General features: G+C 40.4%; 2 protein-coding genes across 6 annotated transcripts in view; one reads left to right on the top strand and one right to left on the bottom strand.

The window, feature by feature from the left end:
* Positions 1-4,348, top strand: part of SPON1 (spondin 1) — a 258,574-nt gene extending 254,226 nt beyond the window's left edge. For 2 of the 5 annotated variants that reach the window (XM_049649556.1, XM_049649533.1), the window contains exons 15-17: positions 31-294; positions 1,874-2,044; positions 3,392-4,348. In XM_049649556.1, the coding sequence (XP_049505513.1) occupies positions 31-294; positions 1,874-2,037 (428 nt within the window). In that variant the 3' untranslated portion in view covers positions 2,038-2,044; positions 3,392-4,348. Of the gene's footprint in view, positions 1-30; positions 295-1,873; positions 2,095-2,154; positions 2,270-2,626; positions 2,733-3,391 lie in introns of all 5 variants that reach the window. The other 3 variants (XR_007461763.1, XR_007461762.1, XR_007461764.1) reach the window with 3 other exon arrangements.
* Positions 4,349-11,319: 6,971 nt separating this feature from the next.
* RRAS2 (RAS related 2) overlaps positions 11,320-22,615 on the bottom strand; it is a 76,210-nt gene continuing 64,914 nt past the window's right edge. The window contains exons 5-6 of the mRNA XM_049649564.1: positions 15,048-15,166; positions 11,320-12,848 (exon numbers count right to left, since the gene is read on the bottom strand). Coding sequence (XP_049505521.1) covers positions 12,761-12,848; positions 15,048-15,166 — 207 coding nt within the window. The 3' untranslated portion in view covers positions 11,320-12,760. The remainder of the gene's footprint in view (positions 12,849-15,047; positions 15,167-22,615) is intronic.

The following is a 22,615-nucleotide window of genomic DNA, read 5'->3' as shown; positions in this document are numbered from 1 at the left end:
ATCCACTCCTGCCCATCTGTGTCTTGCCAGCCATTGACTGTGAGCTCACCGAGTGGTCTCAGTGGTCGGAATGTAACAAGTCCTGTGGGAAAGGCCACATGATTCGAACCCGGATGATCCAAATGGAGCCACAGTTTGGAGGTGCACCCTGCCCAGAGACCGTGCAACGAAAAAAATGCCGTATCCGGAAATGCCTGAGAAATCCATCCATCCAGAAGCTGCGCTGGAGAGAGGCCCGAGAGAGCCGGCGGAATGAGCAGCTGAGGGAAGAGTCCGGAGGCGAGCAGTTCCCAGGTACTGCTCCCAAGCCTGAAGCTGGAGTTCGGGGACATGTCAAAGCAGGGGAAGTGGGTCTTGAAGATTGATAGGGGTTTGCGAGTCGAAGGCATCCCCAGCAGCAGGTACAGGGCAAGAAATGCCACAGAGCATGAGATGGTCAATAAATAGGGGGCAGATGGAGCAGAGTACAAGGGGAGAGGCAGGAAACCAGCCTGGAGACGTGGGGACCAGACCATAAGCCTGCTGAGGTTTTGAGACTCGATCCTGTGAGAAGTTCTAAGCAAGAGGGACTTAACACACCCGTGTTGAGGTGGCAAAAACAGAGGCCCAGAGGCCACTTCTGTTTGTAGCCCAGGAAAAAGTGTGTGTCCCTACTCTGGCACTAAAAAAAACAAAAACCTGGGGCTTCACTGTTGAATAAGCTGGTCCACAAGCAAAGACTACAATTTCATTATTTCATACTTTTGCCAGTGACAGATTCATGGGTCAGCCCTTGGTACAGACTGATGGTGTTTGGATTCTCTGGAGTGGGTGAGGAAGGTGTCGTATTTGAAGGTTAATAGGTACACTGTGTTGCTATTTTAAAAGGCACAGCTCAATTTACCCCACATTCTCTTCCCTAAGGCCTCTCACCCCGACAGGACAGAGAAATACAGATCTGAAGAGCCACCTGATCGTTCACTGTCCATTAAGGAGAGGTGTGCATATTAAAGTGCTATCTGTTGGGACAGGGTAGTCAGCCATTCAAGAAATGGTGATTAAGCCCAACTATGTGCCAGGCAGACACTGTGCCATGGCCTTCTCCTCCATAAAACTTAGCATAGTAAACGTGCCTGGTTGTACAAGAGTAATGTAGAGGATCTTGAAAACATTTTTTGAAAAGATCTCCTCTAACCTCTGAGTCAGGTTAAGTTTTAAGGCAAGCATGTTTATCTGTGTAGGGAAATTAATCACACTTGAATGTATTCAGGAGACCATGCACCTGGGGAGCAAAGCATTAGGATAAAGTGGTTTAATTGCTCGAGTGCTAACTGCCATCACCAAGCCACCCCGAAACTACTAGGATTCTGCAGGTCCGTGGCAGGAGCTGGCTCAGCTAGGTGGGTCTTCTGAGGTCTTGCTGAGACTCCTGTAGCTCCTGACAACTGGAGGCTCGGCTGGGGCTAGAAGGTCTAGACCGGCCTCACCTGCACTTCTGGGGCCTCAGAAAGACTGGCTGGAGTCTCTCACCACACGTTCTCTCCAGCAGTCTAGCCAGGCTTGCTGACATGGCAGGGGGGGGGGGGGTCCTACCAGCCTTTTCCAGCCTGTTTGCTCATGTCCCATTGGCCAAAGCAAGTCAAACAGCCAAGCCCAGATTCCAGAGGTGGCAATGTGGACTCTGCCCCTTGATGGGAAATGCTGCAACAGCATTTATGGACACAGAGGAGTTGACAGTCTCTAATAAGGGCCCTAACCATTATTAAACCCAACCCATCATTCCATACAAAAGCAGGGAAGCCCAGACAACTCAGTTTCATAGCTGTGGCCTGGAGTTCAGCATTCAGTTTGGTCCCCCCATTTCTGCTGGCCTAACCTGACCTCCTGCTTCCAGGCTGCAGGATGCGCCCGTGGACAGCCTGGTCGGAATGCACCAAACTGTGTGGTGGTGGGATCCAGGAACGCTACATGACGGTCAAGAAGAGGTTCAAAAGCTCCCAGTTTACCAGCTGCAAGGACAAGAAGGAGATCAGAGCGTGCAATGTTCACCCTTGTTAACAAGGGTGTAAGTTTTCCGGGGCTGCACCCTGGCTTGCACAGTCATCGATGGCTGGAGTGTGTTTGCTTGTTGTTTAAGGCAATTTCAATTGTATACATTAGTTTTCATTTCTGCAGTGTGGTTCGCCCACCAGTCTTGTTGATGCCAGGGACTTCCTTTCTGTCTGCTTCTTGGTATGCAGAGGCTGTGTGGGGCTCCCTCATCCCCAGATGGCCCTCCTCCAGCACAGAAGTGAGTAGTGTCAGCTACCTGTACTGGATGGACATGTGTCCCTCTGGAGCACCCACCTGGGCAGCCGATACAAGCCTGGCCCCTTCCACAGGGAGCAGCAGCCAGGTGTGGAAGGGATTCCGTGCCTCGGTCCCAGGGTGCAGTGGGGAGGAAACAGTCCTGCTCACACGGAGAGCGCAGATTCCCCTCACTCTTGTCTTTGGCCTGCTTGCTCTTGTAGGAACCTCGTTTGCCCATCTCTTTTCATTTAGTGGAATTTAGGGTCCCTTGTTGAGTCTCCTCCGTCATCAACAGTTATTGGGAAACAAAGAACTGGTAGATGTGAAGTGCATTGATGTAGAGTGGCTTTTCTTTCAGAAATGTATCTCCCCTCCTAATATTGGTTCCTGATACCCCAGAGAAAAGAAACTTTGGCTGCTTTATTGGAATTTAAGGTTGCCACTTCTTACACCTGAGGTAAAAGGTACTAAGTCTAGAAAGTACCTTTCCCTAGCTTTTTTTTTTTTTTTGGGGGGGGGGGGGCACAATTCTCCTAAGGACGCCAGCCTTATAAACTTATAAACCTTCTGACATTACATCCTTACTAGGACCCAGGCAGCAACACCGGCCTCTCTAGAGGAGTCCCAAACCTACGCTTTTAAAATCTTCTGACACGCATCTAGATTTTAAGTTTTCAAACCAGTTCTACCAAAACATCTTTTAGTTATACATCAGCTGCCTGCATCCCACCAGGCCATTGCTTCAACAAAAAATACTATCTTTGTATATTAAAAGGTGTTTTTTTTGTTTTTTTAGTCCTAAAGTTTTATATGTAGAAAGAAAAAGTGTTTCAGAGACCAAGAAAGAAAGCTAGGGAGAAAGGTATTATTACAGAATCAGGCTGGGTAAGAATATCTGGTGGGAAGCCAAATTCACCTCAGCTTTCCACAGTGGGGCTCTGGGCCCTCCATCACCTGCATAGGAAAGGCCACGGTTTTCCATCCCCTTCCAAGCACTCATACGCACCAAATTCAGGGATTCTGACTACCAGGAATTCGTGTAAAAGGACATTTTACTGAGCTGAGTCTAGCAGCAGTTTTTACTTATTCATTTATTGTTAAAACTGTTTCATTTCTGTTGCAGGTTTTCATTATGCTTAATCCAAATATGTATCCCGGATGAGATGCATACGTGGTTTTGAATACACTACTTTAAGAATTTGCATTAAGCCCATCAGGATGTCTCCAAACACAACATACATATGATATAGCCCTGAATCTGTATTTTCTTTAACATCAAAGACCGTTCAATAAAAAAAAACTCATTTGGGTCTGGCTGCTGTGTTTTTAAACTAAGTGTTCAGGAGGTTGGGACTTCTTGCAGTTATCTGCCTGAATCATATGCAGCAAAAGACAGGGTTTCTGGTCCCTCATTCAAGAGGGGCCATTATTACCAACTAACACAGCCCTGAGTCTTCTGGAACTTTCAGTTTCCAATATTATTTTTGTGATCCTTAAATGGACTGCTTTCTCACCTCATGAAGGAGTGTAACATAAGGAAATAAGAGGTTTCATTCGGACAAAAAGTCTTGATACAGAACCCGCCTCCTTGTGCATTCCTCTCAGCCACCTGGAGGCAGATATCCACCCCATGAAAATCAAAGGTCAAGTCAGTGATTCCTAAGTAAGTAAGGACAAGCCACCCTAGTGTCCCATGTTCTTATCAGGTCTCTATTGGATACATTTTTAATATTAATTTTGGAGACTTAAAACCAAGTAACTGGATAAGGGCTGAGAATGGGTAACATGCATCTTGTTATGTGTTATTTCTTTTGGTTGCAAGGGGGAATTTATAAGAAGCATCAGATCTCTTTCTTACCAAAGTCTTGGGTTAGGTAGTTTATAGTTTTTCTGGCTAACCAGTCATTTTGGAAATAAAGACTTTACTATAAAAATGAAATTGTTTCAAGTTCCACTTGGGATAATAAACAGATGAGACACCCAGTAAAAACCGCTATATAAAGAGGAGCTATAATTGTTGTATATATTTACATCCACATTTTAAGATGACAATAAATTCAGACATCTATTCCCCAACCAGACCATGGGTCACTCACCTGAAACCTTCCTTGCCGATGCATTAATTGAAGAAAGTCTGTCGTAATTAAAGAGAAAAAGCCTACACTTTTTCAGACCCAGAACTGACAAAAATTAAAGATTTTGTACTATGTGTGTAATTTAAACTTTGTGTATTAAACATGTTTTAGGCTCACTCCAAAGTCTGTATACTTCTTCTGGGAAGTGAGAGTACATGACACATTCTCACAGAACTACAATTCTCCAGAAACTGAGTCCAGGTCAAGTCCATGACTAAAAGGTCCATACACAACAAATATCTAATGCTGTGACCTAACAGCCCACATATTTCAGGCAACAGTTTCAAGGGGCTAAATATTATAGTGTCCCAGGACTGTACGCTTAGTCCCTTCTTCCCCAGAGTTAAATATGTATATCCTAAAGAAAAGGACACTATTGTCCAAATAAGAGTAAACATAAATGTTCAATCCCCAATTACCACATGGAATGATTCGTTTTGTTCTTCATGTTGCCCAAAAGTAGGGAGGATGAGTGAAATAAATTAGTCCCTTTCGAAAATGAGTGAAATGCTGTGACAAACTATAAATAGCGGCTGGATGCTAATGAGCATGAAGATAATTCTTCCATTTGAATCCTTTGAAATCTGTGAGTAAAAGATCTGTACTAAAATGTCAAATTTAAATAATGGCGTCCCTGCTGTAGACCCCTTTGGTTCAAGAGGTTTTAGGCACTCTGTGGGCCAGCACTGGGAAGCTGTGTTTAAAACACTGGTGTGGTCCTGAGTTGCTGAGAGAGCTGGGGCCAGGAATGTCACCTTTTCTGGCTCAGGCTTTGACAGCAGCAGGCTTCTGAGAAAGGACTCCTCTGCCCCACCTCCCCAGTTCAGCCAATTCTCACCTTGGGAGCGAGTCTGATGACATCCAACTGAGGAGTCGCTGGATGCCAGCCTCCCCCCACGTTTCCCTCATATCTTCGTAAACCAGCAAAGGCCCACGTTGTGCGGAAGCTGGCCTGAGCTGCGTTTCTGTCATTTATAACTGAAAATGTCCTGACAAATAAAATACACATGCAATACTTTTAACCCAGCTCTCCTCAGACCAAAATGCAATTTCAGATTTTTCTCGTAACATTTACAATGTTGAACATAAGATAGCATTCATTAACATTTTCTCATATTGCTCTAAGTGCTTCATGAAATTCAGAATGTGTTCTTAACCACTTCCTGGCTTTAGAACTGACTGGTAAAGTTCTCATATTTTAGCAGTTCTCATATTTAAGTTAACCTTTCTCGTATTTTACCTTACGTGTTTGAACGGTTTTCCTTTACTCCAAATAATTTTAAGTATTAGCAGAAGGGAAAAGGACAAACAGCTTATTCAAGACTACCGACTCCTTTACAACACTTGGGGTTTTATCAAAGTAGGGTCTGTATTTTCTTCTGTAAAAAAAGGAGGGTCTGTATTTTAGAGGCAAGCAACCCTACTGCGTGATCTTTCCCTGGAACCCCTGGCCCATCTGGGAAGTCTGAAAACACCTGGATCCGCTCCCTTACGCACTGTGCTAGCACAGCCTGAGAGCTTCCACCACCTGTTACCGTCCTACGATGATACAAAAATTGAAAGCAGATGTTCAGAAACGTTTCCAGTGATTGCCAGTATAGCCAAGAGGATGATTACTTTTCTAAGTAGCTGATTTAAGTTACATTTAGCAAGGCTATCATTCCACAGCAGCGGAGAGGAATTAATTCTTCAAACTGGCCATTCACCTCAGCCGGTCGGAGAAGGAAGCACAGAACCACGCCATGCTCGCTGCCCCATCAGAAAGGGATACTGGCCCGCAAAGTGTCAGCCTCTAGATCTCTCCAGAGCCTAAGTGTCCACATGGCAATACGTACTTACAGACTTGTACACCTACCTACCTATGATTAGGTACCAGGCCCTGGCTCTTCCTGCTCCTCTAACATCCTATCAAGGAAGAGAACAGCCCCATCACCCTCTGATTTTGCTACAGAACTTCCCAGAATGGTAGCCCACACGTCTTCCACTTCCTTGCGCTCCAATCACACCACGAACACTATAATCTGGTTCCTGCCAGGTGACAGACACAAAACCTTCCAAGTTACCAGCAAGCATCTACGCAACCACACTGCCTCTTACCTTCTGCACCTCCCCCGCTCCGCCACCACCCCAGTCTTTTACAGCCCTCCGCTCTGGCCACCCCTTTGGCTTCTTTGACAATAATCTCCTGGTTCTCTCCAGTTTCTGACTGCTTCTCTTGGGTTTTCGCTGCCTTTTAAGCTTTTATCCCCAAGTGTTCGTTTTCCCCCTGGAAGTTTTACCCTTGGATCTTCTCTCAAACTCTACTTGCATCCACTCCCGCCTATTCAAACATCAGCTCAAAACAGATAAATTCCAAATCTGCACTTGCAGTCCTAGCCTCTTTCTGCAGCTCCAATCCCCATTCCCAAATGCCTCCGGGACTAACCCCTGTACATAACCGCCACAATCACCATACGTTTCTGTCACCAGAGGGTTGCCCGTGTGTCCTCTTCATTGATCAAATGGTTTTTCTGCAAATGCCAGGCAAGGGGGGGTAGAGCTGTGTACGTGGCACACATGGTTCTGCCCTCTCGGAGCCTGTGACACCCAAGTGCAGATGAGACAAGACAGACAAAATACTCACAGATGCCTCCGTGTCACTAAGTAAATACAGGGCAATGTGGTCAAAGAGAGCTCTCTGAGCAGGTGGCATCTAAATTAAAAGCAAAAGAATGAAACAGCTAATTGGAACAGTCAAGTGAATCAACGGTCTGGGAAATACTAGCATCCTATAGAGTGTAAAAAAGCAAATCAGCCTGAATGTGAGAAGCAAGGAGATGACAGATCCTGCAAGGGGCTGTCTCTGTGCACTATGGTAAGGAATTTGGATACTGGTCCAAGTGCATTGAGGTGATGACAGATTTTAAGCAGCAGTGGAACATTTAATTTATGGCCTGTATTTACACAACAGCTTTGTGGGGGCAAAATGCAAATAAAAAGACTACTTCAAAGGCCATTGCAATAACATGGATGGCAGAAAAAATTGGAAAGAGACAGATTTCATGACTCCAATTACCTCTTACCTGACCACTCTTCCCTAAACCTGCACTTCTCCATCATTCATACTCCCACCCGATCCAGCCACTCCCTGTTCAGAATCCTTGGCAGTTCCCCATTACCTACAGAAGGGCCATCCTATTTAAAGCTCTCCACAACCCGAGCCCAGTCTACTTTATCATTATTTTTCCCCACTGCACTTCAAATCCTTTTAGATTAAGGTTCCAATCCCAGAATACTCCCTGCATTCTGCCAAAATGTGTCTTTGCCCAGGCTTTTCCCCAGCCTTTCCACCACCTCACTCCTCTCCTCTCCTCCCCATCTCAAATCCCACCAATCCATCAAGCTCTGGCTAAAGCACCACTTCTAACTAAGAGGCTCCCTCAGATTTTCCAGAAAGAACATATACCATCTGCTGGACCGGACAGCTTTGTGCACACTTATTCTGCCTACACTGCAGCCCTGGCATTTGTTTTCTCCCTCATAATCTTTCTCCACTAGATACCAAATAGTTTGTAGGAAGGAAAAGCTCCACATGTATCCATTTCCCCCAGAACAGCTAATGAAGCCTTGCACAAAGACATTTGTTCAAATTAAAATACCTTGTTTCTAAAAAGCTCCTTGAAGCTTTCCATGCAGTTACTGGTTAAATACTCTTAAGTGGTCAAGTGGTATTGAAAGTAACCACTTTATCATCTCCTCCTATTATCTTCCAGTTATCTGTTTAATGGGATCTTTATGTACGGGAATGGGAAAAGAAATAAAATTAAGATTAGTGGTGATGAAAAGTCAGAAGAGGAACAAGCTAGACCTTAAGTATATACAACCTCATTATAGCAAATTTTTTAAGTCAAATGATAGGGGCCCCAGGGTGCCTCAGTCGGTTGAGCGTCCAGCTCTTAATTTCAGTTCAGGTCATGATCTCACAGTCCTAAGATCGAGCACCACTGTCAGGCTCTGCACAAAGCGTGGAACCTGCTTGGGATTCTTTCTCTCCTTCTCTCTCCTCCCTCCCTCTCACTGTCTCTCTGAAAATAAACATTTTTTTTTTTTTAAGTCAAATGCTAAAGGAACCAATTTATATTACAAAACTTTGAGGCCCCAAATTTAGAGGAATCATCAATGTAAGATGTATGCCAACAGGGCATAATGTCCAATCCTAAAATACTGTAAATCCCTAAACAAATGTAGAGACAAAATTAAATTCATGATTATCAATTCAGGAAATCCTGTTTGAAAGAATTTTCACATATATAGAGAGAAGAGGTTCTAAAGTTGGGAATGTAACCTCAAATGACAAATGTGCTATAGAGCAAGATTGGCAAAACGTGGCCCACAGATCAAATCCAATCTGCCATCTGTTTTTGTACAGAATGGTTTTTACAATTTTAAATGAATTTTTTTAATTCAAAAGACGATTAATATTTCATGACATGAAAATGATATGAAATATAAATTTCAGTGTCCCCACATAAAGTTTTATTGGAACACAGCCACATTCATTTGTTCATAGATTGTTTATGGCTGCCTTGGTGCTACAATGGCAGACATGAGTAGCTGGGACACAGACCATATGGCCCACAAAACCTAAGATGGTATTTATATTAACTGTATGGCCTGTTACAAAACAAGTCTGCCAATCCTCCAGCTATAGAATAAAAAAATGGTCCCACAGGCAAAGACTTCTTCATGCCATGAGACTGGCCATTCTTTGTGAAAAAAGATTTGAAATCAGATTTCAAGACCTACAAGGCACCTCTGACTGTATGATGGATATTAAATGGGAGAGACTCTGGCTTCTGATAGAGAAGTAGCAGTAGCCAGATTTACCCTCCTACCGTAGACAATCAGAAAACTGGAGTTAATATGTGAAACACCTGTTTTCAGCCATTCTACACCAGGCAGCACAGGACTACCATCTCTGATGGTGGAGAATCAAAAAGGTAAGCCTTAAGATTGCCCTGACTTTCTGCCTAGAGGCACATTCCAGATTGTAGAGGGGATGGGGGATTCTAAGCAGGACATAATTGTTTTCCTAAGCTGAAAAGACACTGGAGATCGATCTGTCCCAGACACCAGGAGCTTGAGGCAGGTGAAAGTTGCAGGACAAAGTTCTGGAGGGGAGGCAGCTACACAGAAAAAAGAACTCCAAAAATATGCCCGGGGTCACCAAGTCTCTGCTTGATACTAAGATATGCATGTACAGGATGAAACTCCAGGAGCTGTGCAAAGAATGACCCAGGAGCTATAGACAGTATGGTTCCCCAGAGCCCACACAGGCTGGGAACTTTTCAGTTTCCATTACCGGAATCAGAGAGTCATCACTGATTATGCAGGGCATTCAGTAGAGACACCAAAAGGGCCACACCTTAGTAGTAGAGCTAAACCATCCTGGGGGAAAAAAAAGATACTTGAGACTATATAAAATGTAAAAGACCTGAAAGGATTAAACTGAACTACAAGTAAATTAATTACCAGGGGGAAAAAATCTTTAAATGAAGACAAGATCTAGGCACCCAACAACATAAAATACACAATGTCTAGCATCCAATCAAAACTTACTAGATGTGCAAAAAAATAAATAAAAAGGCAGAAGAATGTGACCCATAACTAGAGAAAATTTTGTCAGTCAATAGAAACAGATCCAAAAATTATACAGATAAATGAGTTCCACAGACAAGGACTTTAAAAGAGCCATAAAAACCATGTTCAAATATTCAAAGCAGCCTTTCTCAATTCTCCCAAGGATGGTACACAGGTAGAACCACTCTAGATGCACTGAAGAGAAATTAATTCATTGCACACCACAGACAGGCATTAGGCTCAATTCTCTGGAAACTCAGTTGAGAGGGGCTGGATAAGAGAAATACATGAGCATAATGAGAGAAATGGATGATGTAAAAAAGAACCAAATAGAACCTCTACAGGAAAGAGAAAAGAAAACACAAGGTCTAAAATAAAAAATTCATTCAATGTGATTAATAGCAGATTAAATAACTGGGGAAGAAAACATTAGGGAACTTGAAGGTGTAGCAATAAAAAGTATTCAAAGTGAAGCACAGAGAAGGGGAAAAAAGTCAACTGATATAAATTTAACCTTCAAACTGTGTTGCTACAAATCATCTATTCAGAATAAAATGTTCTCCATTAAATCTGCCTATTATGTAGATAATCTCTTGTTATCTGAGGTTACCTATGATAACTTTACATTTTTCCCAAGGCGCCTGGGTGGTTCAGTCAGTTAAGTGCCCAACTCTTGATTTCAGCTCAGATCATGATCTCACAGTTGTGAGACTGAGCCCCTCATGGGCCTCTGTGCCGACATCATGGAGCCTGCTAGGGATTCTCTCTGCCCCTCCCCCAGCTCTCTCTCTCTATCACACACACACACACACACACACACACACACACTCTCTCTCTCTCTCTCTCTCTCTCTCTCTCAAAATAAAAAGAAATAAACATTGTAAAAAATCCCAACTGAAAGTCCTAACAAAGACATGCGATGGTGCTATAATACCAAAACCCACAGGATAAATATGGTACCTTCCTGGGCAGTAATTTTAATTAGTATTCAAATAAATGTATGCGCTTTGCCTCAGCTGCTTTAGGCTTTGTCTTCAGCAGTATCTCCTTTAGATATAAGGGTTTCTGACAGGAGCACTTCATAGAAAAAGTTTAAGAAATGCTGACTTAATAGTCAGGAAACCCCTAAGAACACCAAGCCATTTCACTTCAAGTTCACCTGCCAGATAACCAATATCGATTTTTAGATTCAAACCCTAGGGCACTGTTGGGAAAAGGCACAGGGCTAGCTACTAAAGTAAGTTTCTTCCAACACTCATTCCTTTGAGAAACCACCCAAATAACAAGTCATCAAACCTTCTCTTGTGATAACAGATCAGTTTTAATTCTAGCACCTGAAGCTATACAAGGGTACGCTTTATCAACTTCACGGGGCTGTTGTACACATTCAATAAAGTGACAACCGTGCAATACCACTTAGTATCTCACCATCAGGAACATACTTCTGAATTGTTGAAACACAATCCACAAAATTAAAAACAAAAATCAGAAGCCATCCACAGTTATACTAATCGTCAAAGAGAAGTTTTACACTTATTACTTGATAGAACAGTCAATACCTAGTACGGGACATCACAAGTGACTTCAGATTCTCACCCTGTTGTCGTCTACGGAGGAGGTTTCTCAAGCAGGTGTGTGACTGGCCAAAGGCGGGAGCCACCAGGACCAGGACCGGGATGGCAAGGACAGCTCTACCACAGTTTCTGTAGTTTTCACTGTTTTTTTCTTTGTCAGTTAAAAGTGAACAGTGAGAATTAAATACTTATCTTTACATATACACAAGGTATGCTGTGAAAGCATATTTGCTTACAAACATATAAAAATACTTGTTAACTAGTTTGATAAGAAAATAATGTATAAAAGTATATAGCAAAAACATTAATCATCTCTGACCCCGGAAAGATCAATTCCATATTTTATATTACAAACAAAAACAGTTTTAGGTTTTTTTGAATCCCTTATCCAGAAATACTTGAAAAGGAAGACAGACAGAAATTATTTATTTTTACTCTCAACATGGCTGTGAAAAGAGTTAACTTAAAAAGCCAAGAACATTGAAATGCCTAAATGCAGAATAAGTCCAAATATTTGGCCACAAAGAACATTATTATCATCTTTAGGAGTGGAGCTGTAATAAAGGCTTTATATGCAGTTTTTAATCTATAAACATAACAGGCATTTTGGTATTTTGGCCACTGGAAAACAAAGGCTGTAGCATCAGCAAAGGTCTGAGATGTCTCACTTCTGTGGATTCAATTCAGTGTACTTAAGGTTAACTAAAGTTGACATCAAAATTTTTAGAGATAGGCAGAAATTCACATTTAAAAACAACTCAGGTTTCTATTTAGAGTAACAATAGGCAATATGATTCCAGAAGTTAAAAGTTAATTTCACAACCTATGACTTCAGCTTGGCAAACAGCTTAGGTTCCAAAACTGATTCATCCCTATTAAAATGTAAGCCCTTAAAAAAGAATATGTCTATGTAAATAGATCATTATTTTTAAGAAATCAGATAATCTTTGAAGCAGCCTTAGTGTTTCCTTTAAGTGTGTCTTGAAATGACCATAGGATTAGCTTCACGGAAAGGATTAGCCAGCTTCTTGGTCTAAGGCTACCACGGTGATCATTTGTGTATAAGGCTAGAAAGGTACCAACACGATGTGATGTAAACCATAAGGAGAGGAGGAGACGATGAGGGCTTTTCCTGGCAGTTGGTAGCTAAAATTCAAGGGATTCTTAGAAAATGACACAATGGCAGCCTTTCTTGTCTTTTTCTTTCCGTGTTGGTTCTGGTGAAGGAGGACATTCCTGCTCTTGAAATTTCCTGTAAGACAGAAAAATCTATATAAAAATCTACCCTGCTGGTAACATATTATTACAAATATATTCTTTCTGGACAAGTCTAGTTTATGTGCATATGTTTCTCAATGTTGAATTTCACCTAGGGAATCGAAGCAAATCTCGGGGGGAGAGGCACAAGTGTTCAACACCAGCATAAAGCAGAGCTATCTGAGCTCCACTCATAGGTGAGTCTGGAATCAGATGAGATACTGAACTCGATGACCTCTAAGTTCCCTTCCCACTTTGTAACTCCATTAACAGTAAGGTATACTTAAGAACAGACATCCAGGGGCGCTTGGGTGGTTCAGTGAGTTAAGCATCTTACTCTTGGTTTAGCCTCAGATCATGATCTCCCAGTCTGAGATGGAGCCCTACATCAAGTCTGCTTAGGATTCATTCTGCCTCGTCCTGCCCCTCTCCCCTGCTAGCGCTCTCTCTCCCAAAATAAACACTAAAAAAAAAGCAACCATTGCTAGAGTAAAATATAAAGTACATACCCATACAAGGTACACAGTTTCTATTCCTGTTTTGCCACTCACTAGCTATAAGTCAGCATTGGACAAGTTAGCTGACCTCTGTGAACCTCGGTTTTTTCGAAGAGAATAATAAAACTCTACCTTTCACAGTTGCTAGAGGTTTAAATGTGATCTTGTTACGTTTAAAGGCCTATCAGTGGCTGGCATAAAAAAGCCTTCCCTAGGGGCACTGGCTAGCTCAGTGAGGAAAGCATGTAACTCTTGATCTCAGGGTCATGAGTTCAAGCCCCTGTTGGCTGTGAAGCCTACCTAAAATAAAAGTAAAATTAAAGTAATTTTGTTAATTGCCACCTCTACCCACTTCTCCAGATTAAACGATAGATTTGGATATAGATTCTGAGGATCAAAACCAAGGACAAAGCATTCAAAAGGCAGTAAACGTTATTTTAAGAAGGTAACAGTTTGTGTGCGCATGCACACGTGTTAAAATACATAACAGAACTTGACATCTTAACCATTCTTAAGCATACAGTCCAGTGGTGTTAAATATATTCACAGTGTTACTACTACCACCATCCACCTCCATAACTATTTACATCTTGCAAAACTGAAACTCTGTTTTCGTTCAAAAATAATGGAACTTGCACTTTTAACAAACCACTAAAAAAATTAAAAACTATAACCTTTACTTTTCTTTCCCCACAAAGAGAATGCCCAGGCAAGGGGTTAAAAAAAGTACAGGAAGCCCATAGCCCGATGTTGATTCACCTTAAAGACACCATTAACACCAGCTCACTCCACATTTCTGTCAAGCAGAGAGACCCGCAGATCTAGAGAGAGCCCACGGGGAAGGAGGCGCCAAGCCACCAAGACTAAAAATAATCAAACCCCTCCCACTATATGGAAACTCAATCTTTCTCACACAGAAACTAACTCCAGGCCACCTGCCCTTCACCTCAAGCTTCCTGGAACCATTAACACTTTCTGAAGCGTAGGGGCCTTCTAGGCCAGCAGAACAGAAAAACCCTTTGTTATGAGGGATATCATACTTCACACCACGAATGGGAGCACCTGGAGCACCGCATCTCTACTACCTGGCTCCCTGGCTCCCGCAGCCTGGGAGGAGGTGGGGAAAAAGCAAAGCCTAAGAACACAGGCTCTGGAATCAGAGACACAGATTCAAGTCCCAGCCCTGCCATTTAAAGCTGAAACTCTGAACACGTTAGCTAACCTCTCTATACCTGCTCTCCCATCCAAAAGTGGGGATAAATGAAAGTATTTCGCTTACTGGGTCGTGGTGAAATTTAAATGTGGTAACACATGTAAAGCATCAGACACAGTATCTGGCAGAGATCTCCACTCAAATGTTAGCTGTTGTCATCCCTACCTTCGTACCACTGATACCACTGGAAGTGGCGTAGGTTGTGTGTGCAATTTTTTTTTTAAATCCCTGTGTGTACTCTCTACTTCAATATAATTAAGTCTGGCTTTATATGTAGGAAGTTCCTAGTATACAATATGTACTTAATTAAAATTTTTAACCTATCATGTGCACAGAAGCATTTATACATATAATTTCCTGTTTCTTGCTAAAAACATTTAATGGTAATTTCTTTCTTACTTGGTGGTTTTAAAAAGCAGTGTGGTTACCTGTCAAATTCTATAAATTAAAACAAACAAACACATCATAGATGTGTTTCACTTACCTTATAACCCGGACAAGTTCATGGAAAGCTTGATCTACATTCATCCTAATCTTTGCTGATGCCTCCATGTATGTTACCTTAAGCTGTCGTGCTAACTGTTGTCCTTCTTCCTGTGTTACCTGAAATTCCAAGAGTTGTATCTGAGGTACAGAATTAAAAATCAGATCTGCTCCATCTAACCCTATGGCCACAGACTGCTCTCCTAATCTAGCCAGAGGCCAAGCTGATTTGTCTTAAGATAAACCAACAGACTTAAAAGCTCAACACATATTGAAGCCCAGCTCTGAAGAACAACCCAGAAGAACATACTTGTGACGAAATATTACCATGCAACAAGATTCCAGTCTGGTGATTACTCAAAGTATTAAATACAATGGTGATAATTCTGGTAAGAAAAAGTACAAGGTGCTAGTAGAGTCTATAACCCTGCTGGGCAGATCAGGGAAAGCTTCCCCAAGGAATGACATTTAAACTAAGAACCAAATAAAGAGCACGGAGTTGGTTAAGGGTGGGATAAGAGAGTATCCCTGACAAAAGAAAAGGCCTGTGTGAGGGCCATGGACGGGCGGTGTCCCAAGTTCCAAGAACTAAAAGAAGTCTAGAAAAGCTTAAACACAACAAGGCAAGAGAGAAAACTATCACGAAGAGCTGAGGACGAAGAAGACGAAAGCCTCAAGAGACTGTGGGTCTTCCTCATCTCAAAACTCCCTAATACCTGGTACATAGGAGACACTCAATAAATGTGAGAAAAAATGAATAATGATTATGATCACAATGCCTTTGTTATATTGAGACAAGAAGTGTGGCAGAGCTGATGACCTAAAATGGTAGGCCCGTCAGAAACATAAAATGAATATATATTATCCTACACATTTTCAGTATAAAAGGTTGAAGTAGTGGTATTTACTAAAACTGTTAAACTAAATTACATTTACATAGTGTGAATGAAAAAGATCTTTCTAAAAGAATGACTTCTATTGCTGTCTTTGCCACAAAAGTAAACACTTGCAGAAAGTTAGAAAATGTCAACTGGGGAAAGGGATAGATTAAGGAAACTATCTCTTCTGGTCTCTTTTCAACGATGGACATTCTTCTCTACAAAAATGGGAACATGATTTTTGTATATTTGTGTTATACCCTGGAAATTGTTAAGCTCACTTATCTGGATGTTCTTTTGTAAATTCATAGGCTTTTCTAGATGAACAATCATGTCATTTACTAATAAAGACAACTTGGTTGCTTTCTGATATGGATGCCTTTCAGTTCTTTTTCTCGCCTCACCTCACTGCGTAGACCATTCAGTGCAGTGACAGCCGCATTCAGTCCTTCACCATTAAGCACACTATTAGTTGTAGGGTTTCACTGAAGATGCCTTTTAGCATGTTAACAAAGTTTCTGCTATTCCATTTGTAAAGAGTTTTTAACAATATATTGAATTTTCTCAAATCTTTTTTTGTTCTGCATCTACTGAGATCATAATCTTTCCACATTAGTCCGTTAATCTGGTGAACTGTGTTGATTCATCTTTGACTGTTAAATCAACACTGCATTTCTGGAATAGACCCCACCTGAGTGATGATGCACTGTCCTTTTCATATATTGTTAAATTCTATTTACTAAAATTTTAAGAATTTTTACATACATGTTTGCAAGAATTATTGGACTGTAGTATTCGTAAATCTTTGTCTGGCTTTGGTAAGCCAGAGTTAATGCTGGCTTCATATAAGGAGTTGGAAAGAATTCTCTCATCTTCAATATTCTGGAATACTTTCAGCAAAATCAGTTTGGTATAATTTACCGATGAATCCATCTGGACCTGAGGTTTTCTCCAAGGGAAGGTTTTTATAACCAGTTGAATTTATTTTATAGATACAGTACTATTCATGTTATCTATTTTTTTCATGAGTTTTGATATTTTGTGCACCTTTTAAGAAATGTCCATTTCATCTAACTTGTTGAATTTATTGGTCTAAAGTTTCTTTATAGTATGGTATTTCTTGTTACAGCATTTATTATCTTTTCAATATCTTTAACATCTGAAGTGATGGCACCTCTCCTATTACTGATATTGGTACTCTGTGCCCTTTGCTCTTTTTAACCTGGTCATTCTGGGTAGATTTGTCACTCTGATCTTCTAAAAACTAGGTTTATCTTTCTATGGTTTTTCTATTTTCAATTTTGTTAATTTCCACCCTTTATTATTTACCTTCTTCCAATTACTATGTCTTTAATTTGCTCTTTTTCTTCTAGTTTCTTAAAGTAGAAGCCAGTCATTGAATTGAGACCTTTCCTTTTTTCTAAGATAACTAATGCTATGAATTTCTCTTTATTTTCCTCTTTGGTAGCATCCCAAATTTTGATATGTGTTCTAAATATCATTCAGTTCACAATACTTTGCAATTTCCCATTTGATCATTTCTTTATAAGAAGGATAAATTAGAAGCTTGTTGGTTTCCTCATATTTAGAGGTTTCCTAGCTATGTTCTGTTACTGGTTTCCAAATTAATTCTCCACCATGGTCAAAGAACATACCTGGTCTCACCAGAATCCTTTTAAATTTATTGAGACTTGTTCTCATTTCAAAATAATGTGTATTCTGCTATTGTTGGGTGGGGCATTCACTAAATGTTCAGAATAATTTGTTCAACATTGCTGTTCAAACCACCCATATCCTATTGGTTTTCTTTCTATTCAATTATTGAAAAGGGATGTTGAAAATTCTGTTAAGTGTGAACATGTCAATTACTCTTTGCAGTTCTTTCAATTTTGCTTTAAGAATTTTGAAGTTGTGGTGTGCCTGGGGGGCTCAGTTAGTTAAGTATCTGACTCTTGGTTTGGCTCAGGTCATGATCTCACGGTTCTTGAGTTCGAGCCCCGGTTCAGGCTCTGTGCTGACAGTTCACACCTTGGAGCCTGCTTTGGATTCTCCCTCCCTCCCTCCCTCCCTCTCTCCTCTCTCTCTCTCTGCCCCTCCCCCACTCAAGCTCTGATTCTCTATCAAAAACAAACAAACAAACATTAAAAAGAATTTTGAAGTTGTTATTCAATATATGAATGTTTAGGATTGTTACGTTCTTAATGAATTAATCTCTTTTTCATTAGAAAACAATCCTCTTTATTCCTGGTAGGTTTTTTGCTCTGAAATCGACTTAGTCTGATATTTATATTGCCACTTCAAGAGGCTTTCCATTAGTATCAGCATGGTATATCTTACCCCATCCTTTCACTTTTAACCTATTTGTCTTTTACACTGAAAGCAGATTTCTTGTAGGGTCTTGTTTTTTTTATTTTGTTTTGTTTTGTTTTGAATCCAATTTGACAATGTTCGCCTTTTTTTTTTTTTTTTTAATTTTTTTTAAATGTTTATTTATTTTTGAGAGAGACAGAGACAGAGTGGGTTAGGGGCAGAGAGAGAGGGAGACACAGAATCCGAAGCAGGCTCCAAGCTGTCAGCACAGAGCCCAACGCGGGGCTCAAACTCCCGAGTCGTGAGATCATGACCTGAGCCGAAGTCAGACGCTCAACCGACTGAGCCACCCAGGTGCCCTGACAATGTTTGCCTTTTAATTGAGGTGTTCACACAATCTACCACCAATGTGATTAACGTCATCACTGAATCATCTTGATATGTTTCCTATCCATCCTATTTGTTCTTTAATCTGCTTATTCTTTTTCTATCTTCTTCTGGGTTAACTATATTGCTTTTATGATTCCATTTTATCTCCTTTGTTGGCTAATGAAGTACGTACCATGTTATTTTAATGACTGCCTTAGAGTTTATAATACACATTTTCACTCATCAAAGTTCAAATGCATTGTGCCCATTCACATATAGTGTAAGAGTCTTACTACAGTAACACATTTCTCCCTCCTACATTTTGTTATCTTTTACCTCACAACAGAGTGTTACCTTTTTTTGCTTTAAACATCCAGATTATATTTTAAAGAGACAAATAACAATAAAAGTAATTTATATTTACTCACATAATTGCCATTTCTGGTGGGTTTTTGTTTTTTGTATAGATCCAAACTGCCGTTTGGTATAATTTTCCTTCTTTTTACATTTCTTATAACACAGGTCTGCTGGTAATAAATCTTCTCTTCCCACCTTTTGCATATCTGTGGAATATTTCACCTTCATTTTTTGAAACAAATATTTAGTGGGTATTTAATTCTAGACGAGTTTTCTTCTCTTGGTACTTGAAAGATGTTGTGTCACTATCTCCTGCCTTGAGTCGCTGCCCATGAGAAACAGTGATGACCGCTGCCATCCTTATCTTTGTTCCTCTGGGCGTAGTTTTCTTTTCCTCTGGTTATCTGTCACGTTTCCTCTTTTTCGCTGGTTTTAGACAATTCCATTTTAATTTGTCTCATTCTAATTTTCTTCATATTTCTTATGTTCAGGGTTTGTTGAGCTTCTTAAATGTATGCATTTTACAGTTTTCATCAAATTTAGACATTTTCCAGCTGTTGCTTCTGGCTATTAATCCCATCCAGGGTATTTTTTCATCTCAAACATTGTAGTTTCAATTTCTACAAGTTTGATTTTGATCTTTCTCCATCTTCCATGTTTCTCCCTAACATACTCAGTCTTTTCTCTAGCTTCTTGAACATATGGAATATAGTCATAGAACTGCTTAAGGTATCTGTTCACTAATTCTACCGTGTGTCATTTCTGGGTGTGTTTCTACTCCTTGTTTTTTCTCCTTATTATGAGTCATATTTTCCTGCTTCTTGCTTGGTAATTTGAATGGATGCCTGGGTACTAGACTTTGACCTACTGGGTTCTGGATAGTTTGTATTCCTATATATATTCTTGAGCTTTCTTCTGGGATGCAGTTATTTGGAAAGTGTGGTCCTTTTTGTTCCATAGTGCCAGAACAGCATTACTCTAGAGCTAATTTTGCCCTACGACTGGAACAAAACCTTCTGAGTACACTACCCAATACCCCAAGAATTAATGATGTTTTTCACTCTGGCTAACCTAGAGCAGGAATTATTCTTGGCCCTATTTGAGCTCAAGGTATTGTTCCCTCTAATCTTTTAAGGTAGTTTGCTCTCCCAATTTAATATTCCATTTCTAAAATTCAGCAACTCAGTACAGTATCATCAGGTTATTCCATTAATGCAAACCTCTAATAATTAATTACACTACCACCTAGGAGTTGATATTGTTGTGTTCCAAAAGGGTAGCAGGCAGGTTCTACACAGCACTAGTATACCCAAGTTTTTGTAATTTTTAAACTTCCCTGCCTCTCTTCAAAATAGCGTATACACCATAAGGCCTATGGTTTTGAAATATAAATCAATCAAATCAAGCAAGCAATTAACAACTAGTGAGGAAGCCAAATAAGAAAAGAAAGTTTCACAGAAGCCAATTTTAAAAAGACAATTCCTATTTTAACTTGACATGGGAAATTCCTTCCTACAAAAAAATACCCCCATGTTGTCACAAATTCTGTTCCTTCTTCCTGGGATGCCATCCCTTCTCTCCCAAACCTATACTCTTAATTTGTTCCTTAGTAATACTTCAAGACTCAAGCAATCAATAACTTCCCCCTCAGTGCTGATGCAGTTTTGGAACAGCACCCCAGAGCTCCCATCATGCCCTACAGTGAACAAAACTAAACACACTATACTCCAATTTTTGATGTTGCTTTTTCTCGCTCTCCCACCATCATACCCCTTGTAGCTAGGGAGGAAGGCATATTTGTCTTTGTACATCCAGAGCCTAGAAGAGTACATAGTTAATGAAATAAAACATGTTAAGTAAACAGAGTATGACCAAATAAGTAAAACTTGAAATAAAAGATACAGGAAGAAAAATAAAAATTAGTATTTGAGACTAGTCAATCTCAATAATTATTAATATAACTTTGGGGGAGGAATATATGTCCTCAAAAATTTTGCCATGTCTTTCAGCACAATTATTCTTCAAAAAGGTACTTTGTCCCACCCCTCCTGCATAATGTAATTCAGCTAGAGAGAAATGGCAAATGAGGTATCTTTATACAGAAAAATTAATGAATTAATGGCCTACATGATAAAATACTCCCAGTGCTCATTTTGTGCCTCATTTATTTATTTTTAAAGTACTGTCTCACATCACTGTCTTCCAGCAATCAAGGTCAGCAAAGTTTGTGCATACATTTCTGGTCAAGAAATCTCTAACCACATATAAAGCTGCTTTTGAGCTCACTGGAGTAGCATTATTTTAACTAAGAAGTAGAAATAGCATTGTTACCACCAGAGCAAGCAAACACAAAAATGAGCCAAAAGAATATTACATGGAACAAAGCCAAAGCTTTATGAAGCCAGAATCAACAGAAGATTGAAAGCTACACAAATAAGGATTTCCTAGATGTTCCCCAACCCAGAGAATTCTATAAAGATACCAAATACTAAACCTCATCTCTTGGATATTTTAATTTGGTGGGTTAGCACTACCCAGAAATGTTCTGTTTTAAGCAACAAAGGTGAATCTGATATAACAAATTCACAGACCTACATCTGGGAACCTCCAGTGACCCTCACTTCCAAGGCACAAATGAATATTAGCAGATATCCACAATAATGAGTATATCTAGTACTACGTATTTCCAAATGGAGAGGAGCAAATATGAATGATGAGAGCAGTTTTATCCAACAAACTGGGTTTAATAGGAAGAGACCAACAGAACCAAAACTTGTTTTTGTGGGTTTTTTTTAAATGCCTATTGTATAGAAAGAATCATCAAATTAATACCACATCTTGATTCACTGATGCCTTGAATCATTCAATTCAGCAAATATTTATTGAGTGTGTGTCTTTGTTCTACGTACTAAGGACAAAGCATGAACAAAACTGATCAAAACTGAGAAGCCCTCATGCTACTTACATTCAATGGTTTACAGATCTTTAGATACAGATAAGGCAAAAACAGGTAAGGCAAGAAGAGGACCCTAACTCTACTGTTGGGGGTAGGGGTGAGGTCTTTTCCTGGGAGGCTACAGGGGCATACTGTGGTCAAGGTACTAAACAGAGACAGTGGGGGTTAGTATACTTGGGTATTATCCTAAGTGTAATGGGTTCCTTTCTCAAATTAACAGTGGCCACTAGCACCTAACAAGGAGGAAAGGAGAGGGGGGGGCTAAAGTAAGCCAGAGGAAGAAAGGGTAAACACAAAAAGAACAGAACAGTCCATTTCTAGACAGGGCTGAGTCAAGGACAAGGAACTTGATATCAGAGATACAGCAAAGTCCACAATCCAAGCACACATACTGCTGTATTAAATTTCAGAAATCAGTATGCTATTATATGTACCTACTTTTACATTTTAGCAAGCACAAGCAAGTCAACTACCTGTGTTCTCTTCCTCCACCTTAGAATAAACAAGATGATCAATGTTATTTATCTCTAAGGGGCTCGGTGTGTGGTAACTCTAACCATTCAAATTCTTATTTAATGACAATTTCAGTGACTTTGTTCTTTCTATTGCGTGTTATAAGTGTCTAGAAAAAGGTTCAATAAATATTGGATGGATGGAGGGATGGAGGGGAGGGGAGGGGAGGGGAGGGGAGGGGAGGGG

This window comes from Panthera uncia, chromosome D1 (genome assembly GCF_023721935.1).
Source record: "Panthera uncia isolate 11264 chromosome D1, Puncia_PCG_1.0, whole genome shotgun sequence".
NCBI classification, from domain to species: Eukaryota; Metazoa; Chordata; class Mammalia; order Carnivora; family Felidae; genus Panthera; species Panthera uncia.
The sequence above is the reverse complement of the archived record's forward strand: the minus strand, read 5'-3'. Positions and strand labels throughout refer to the sequence as shown.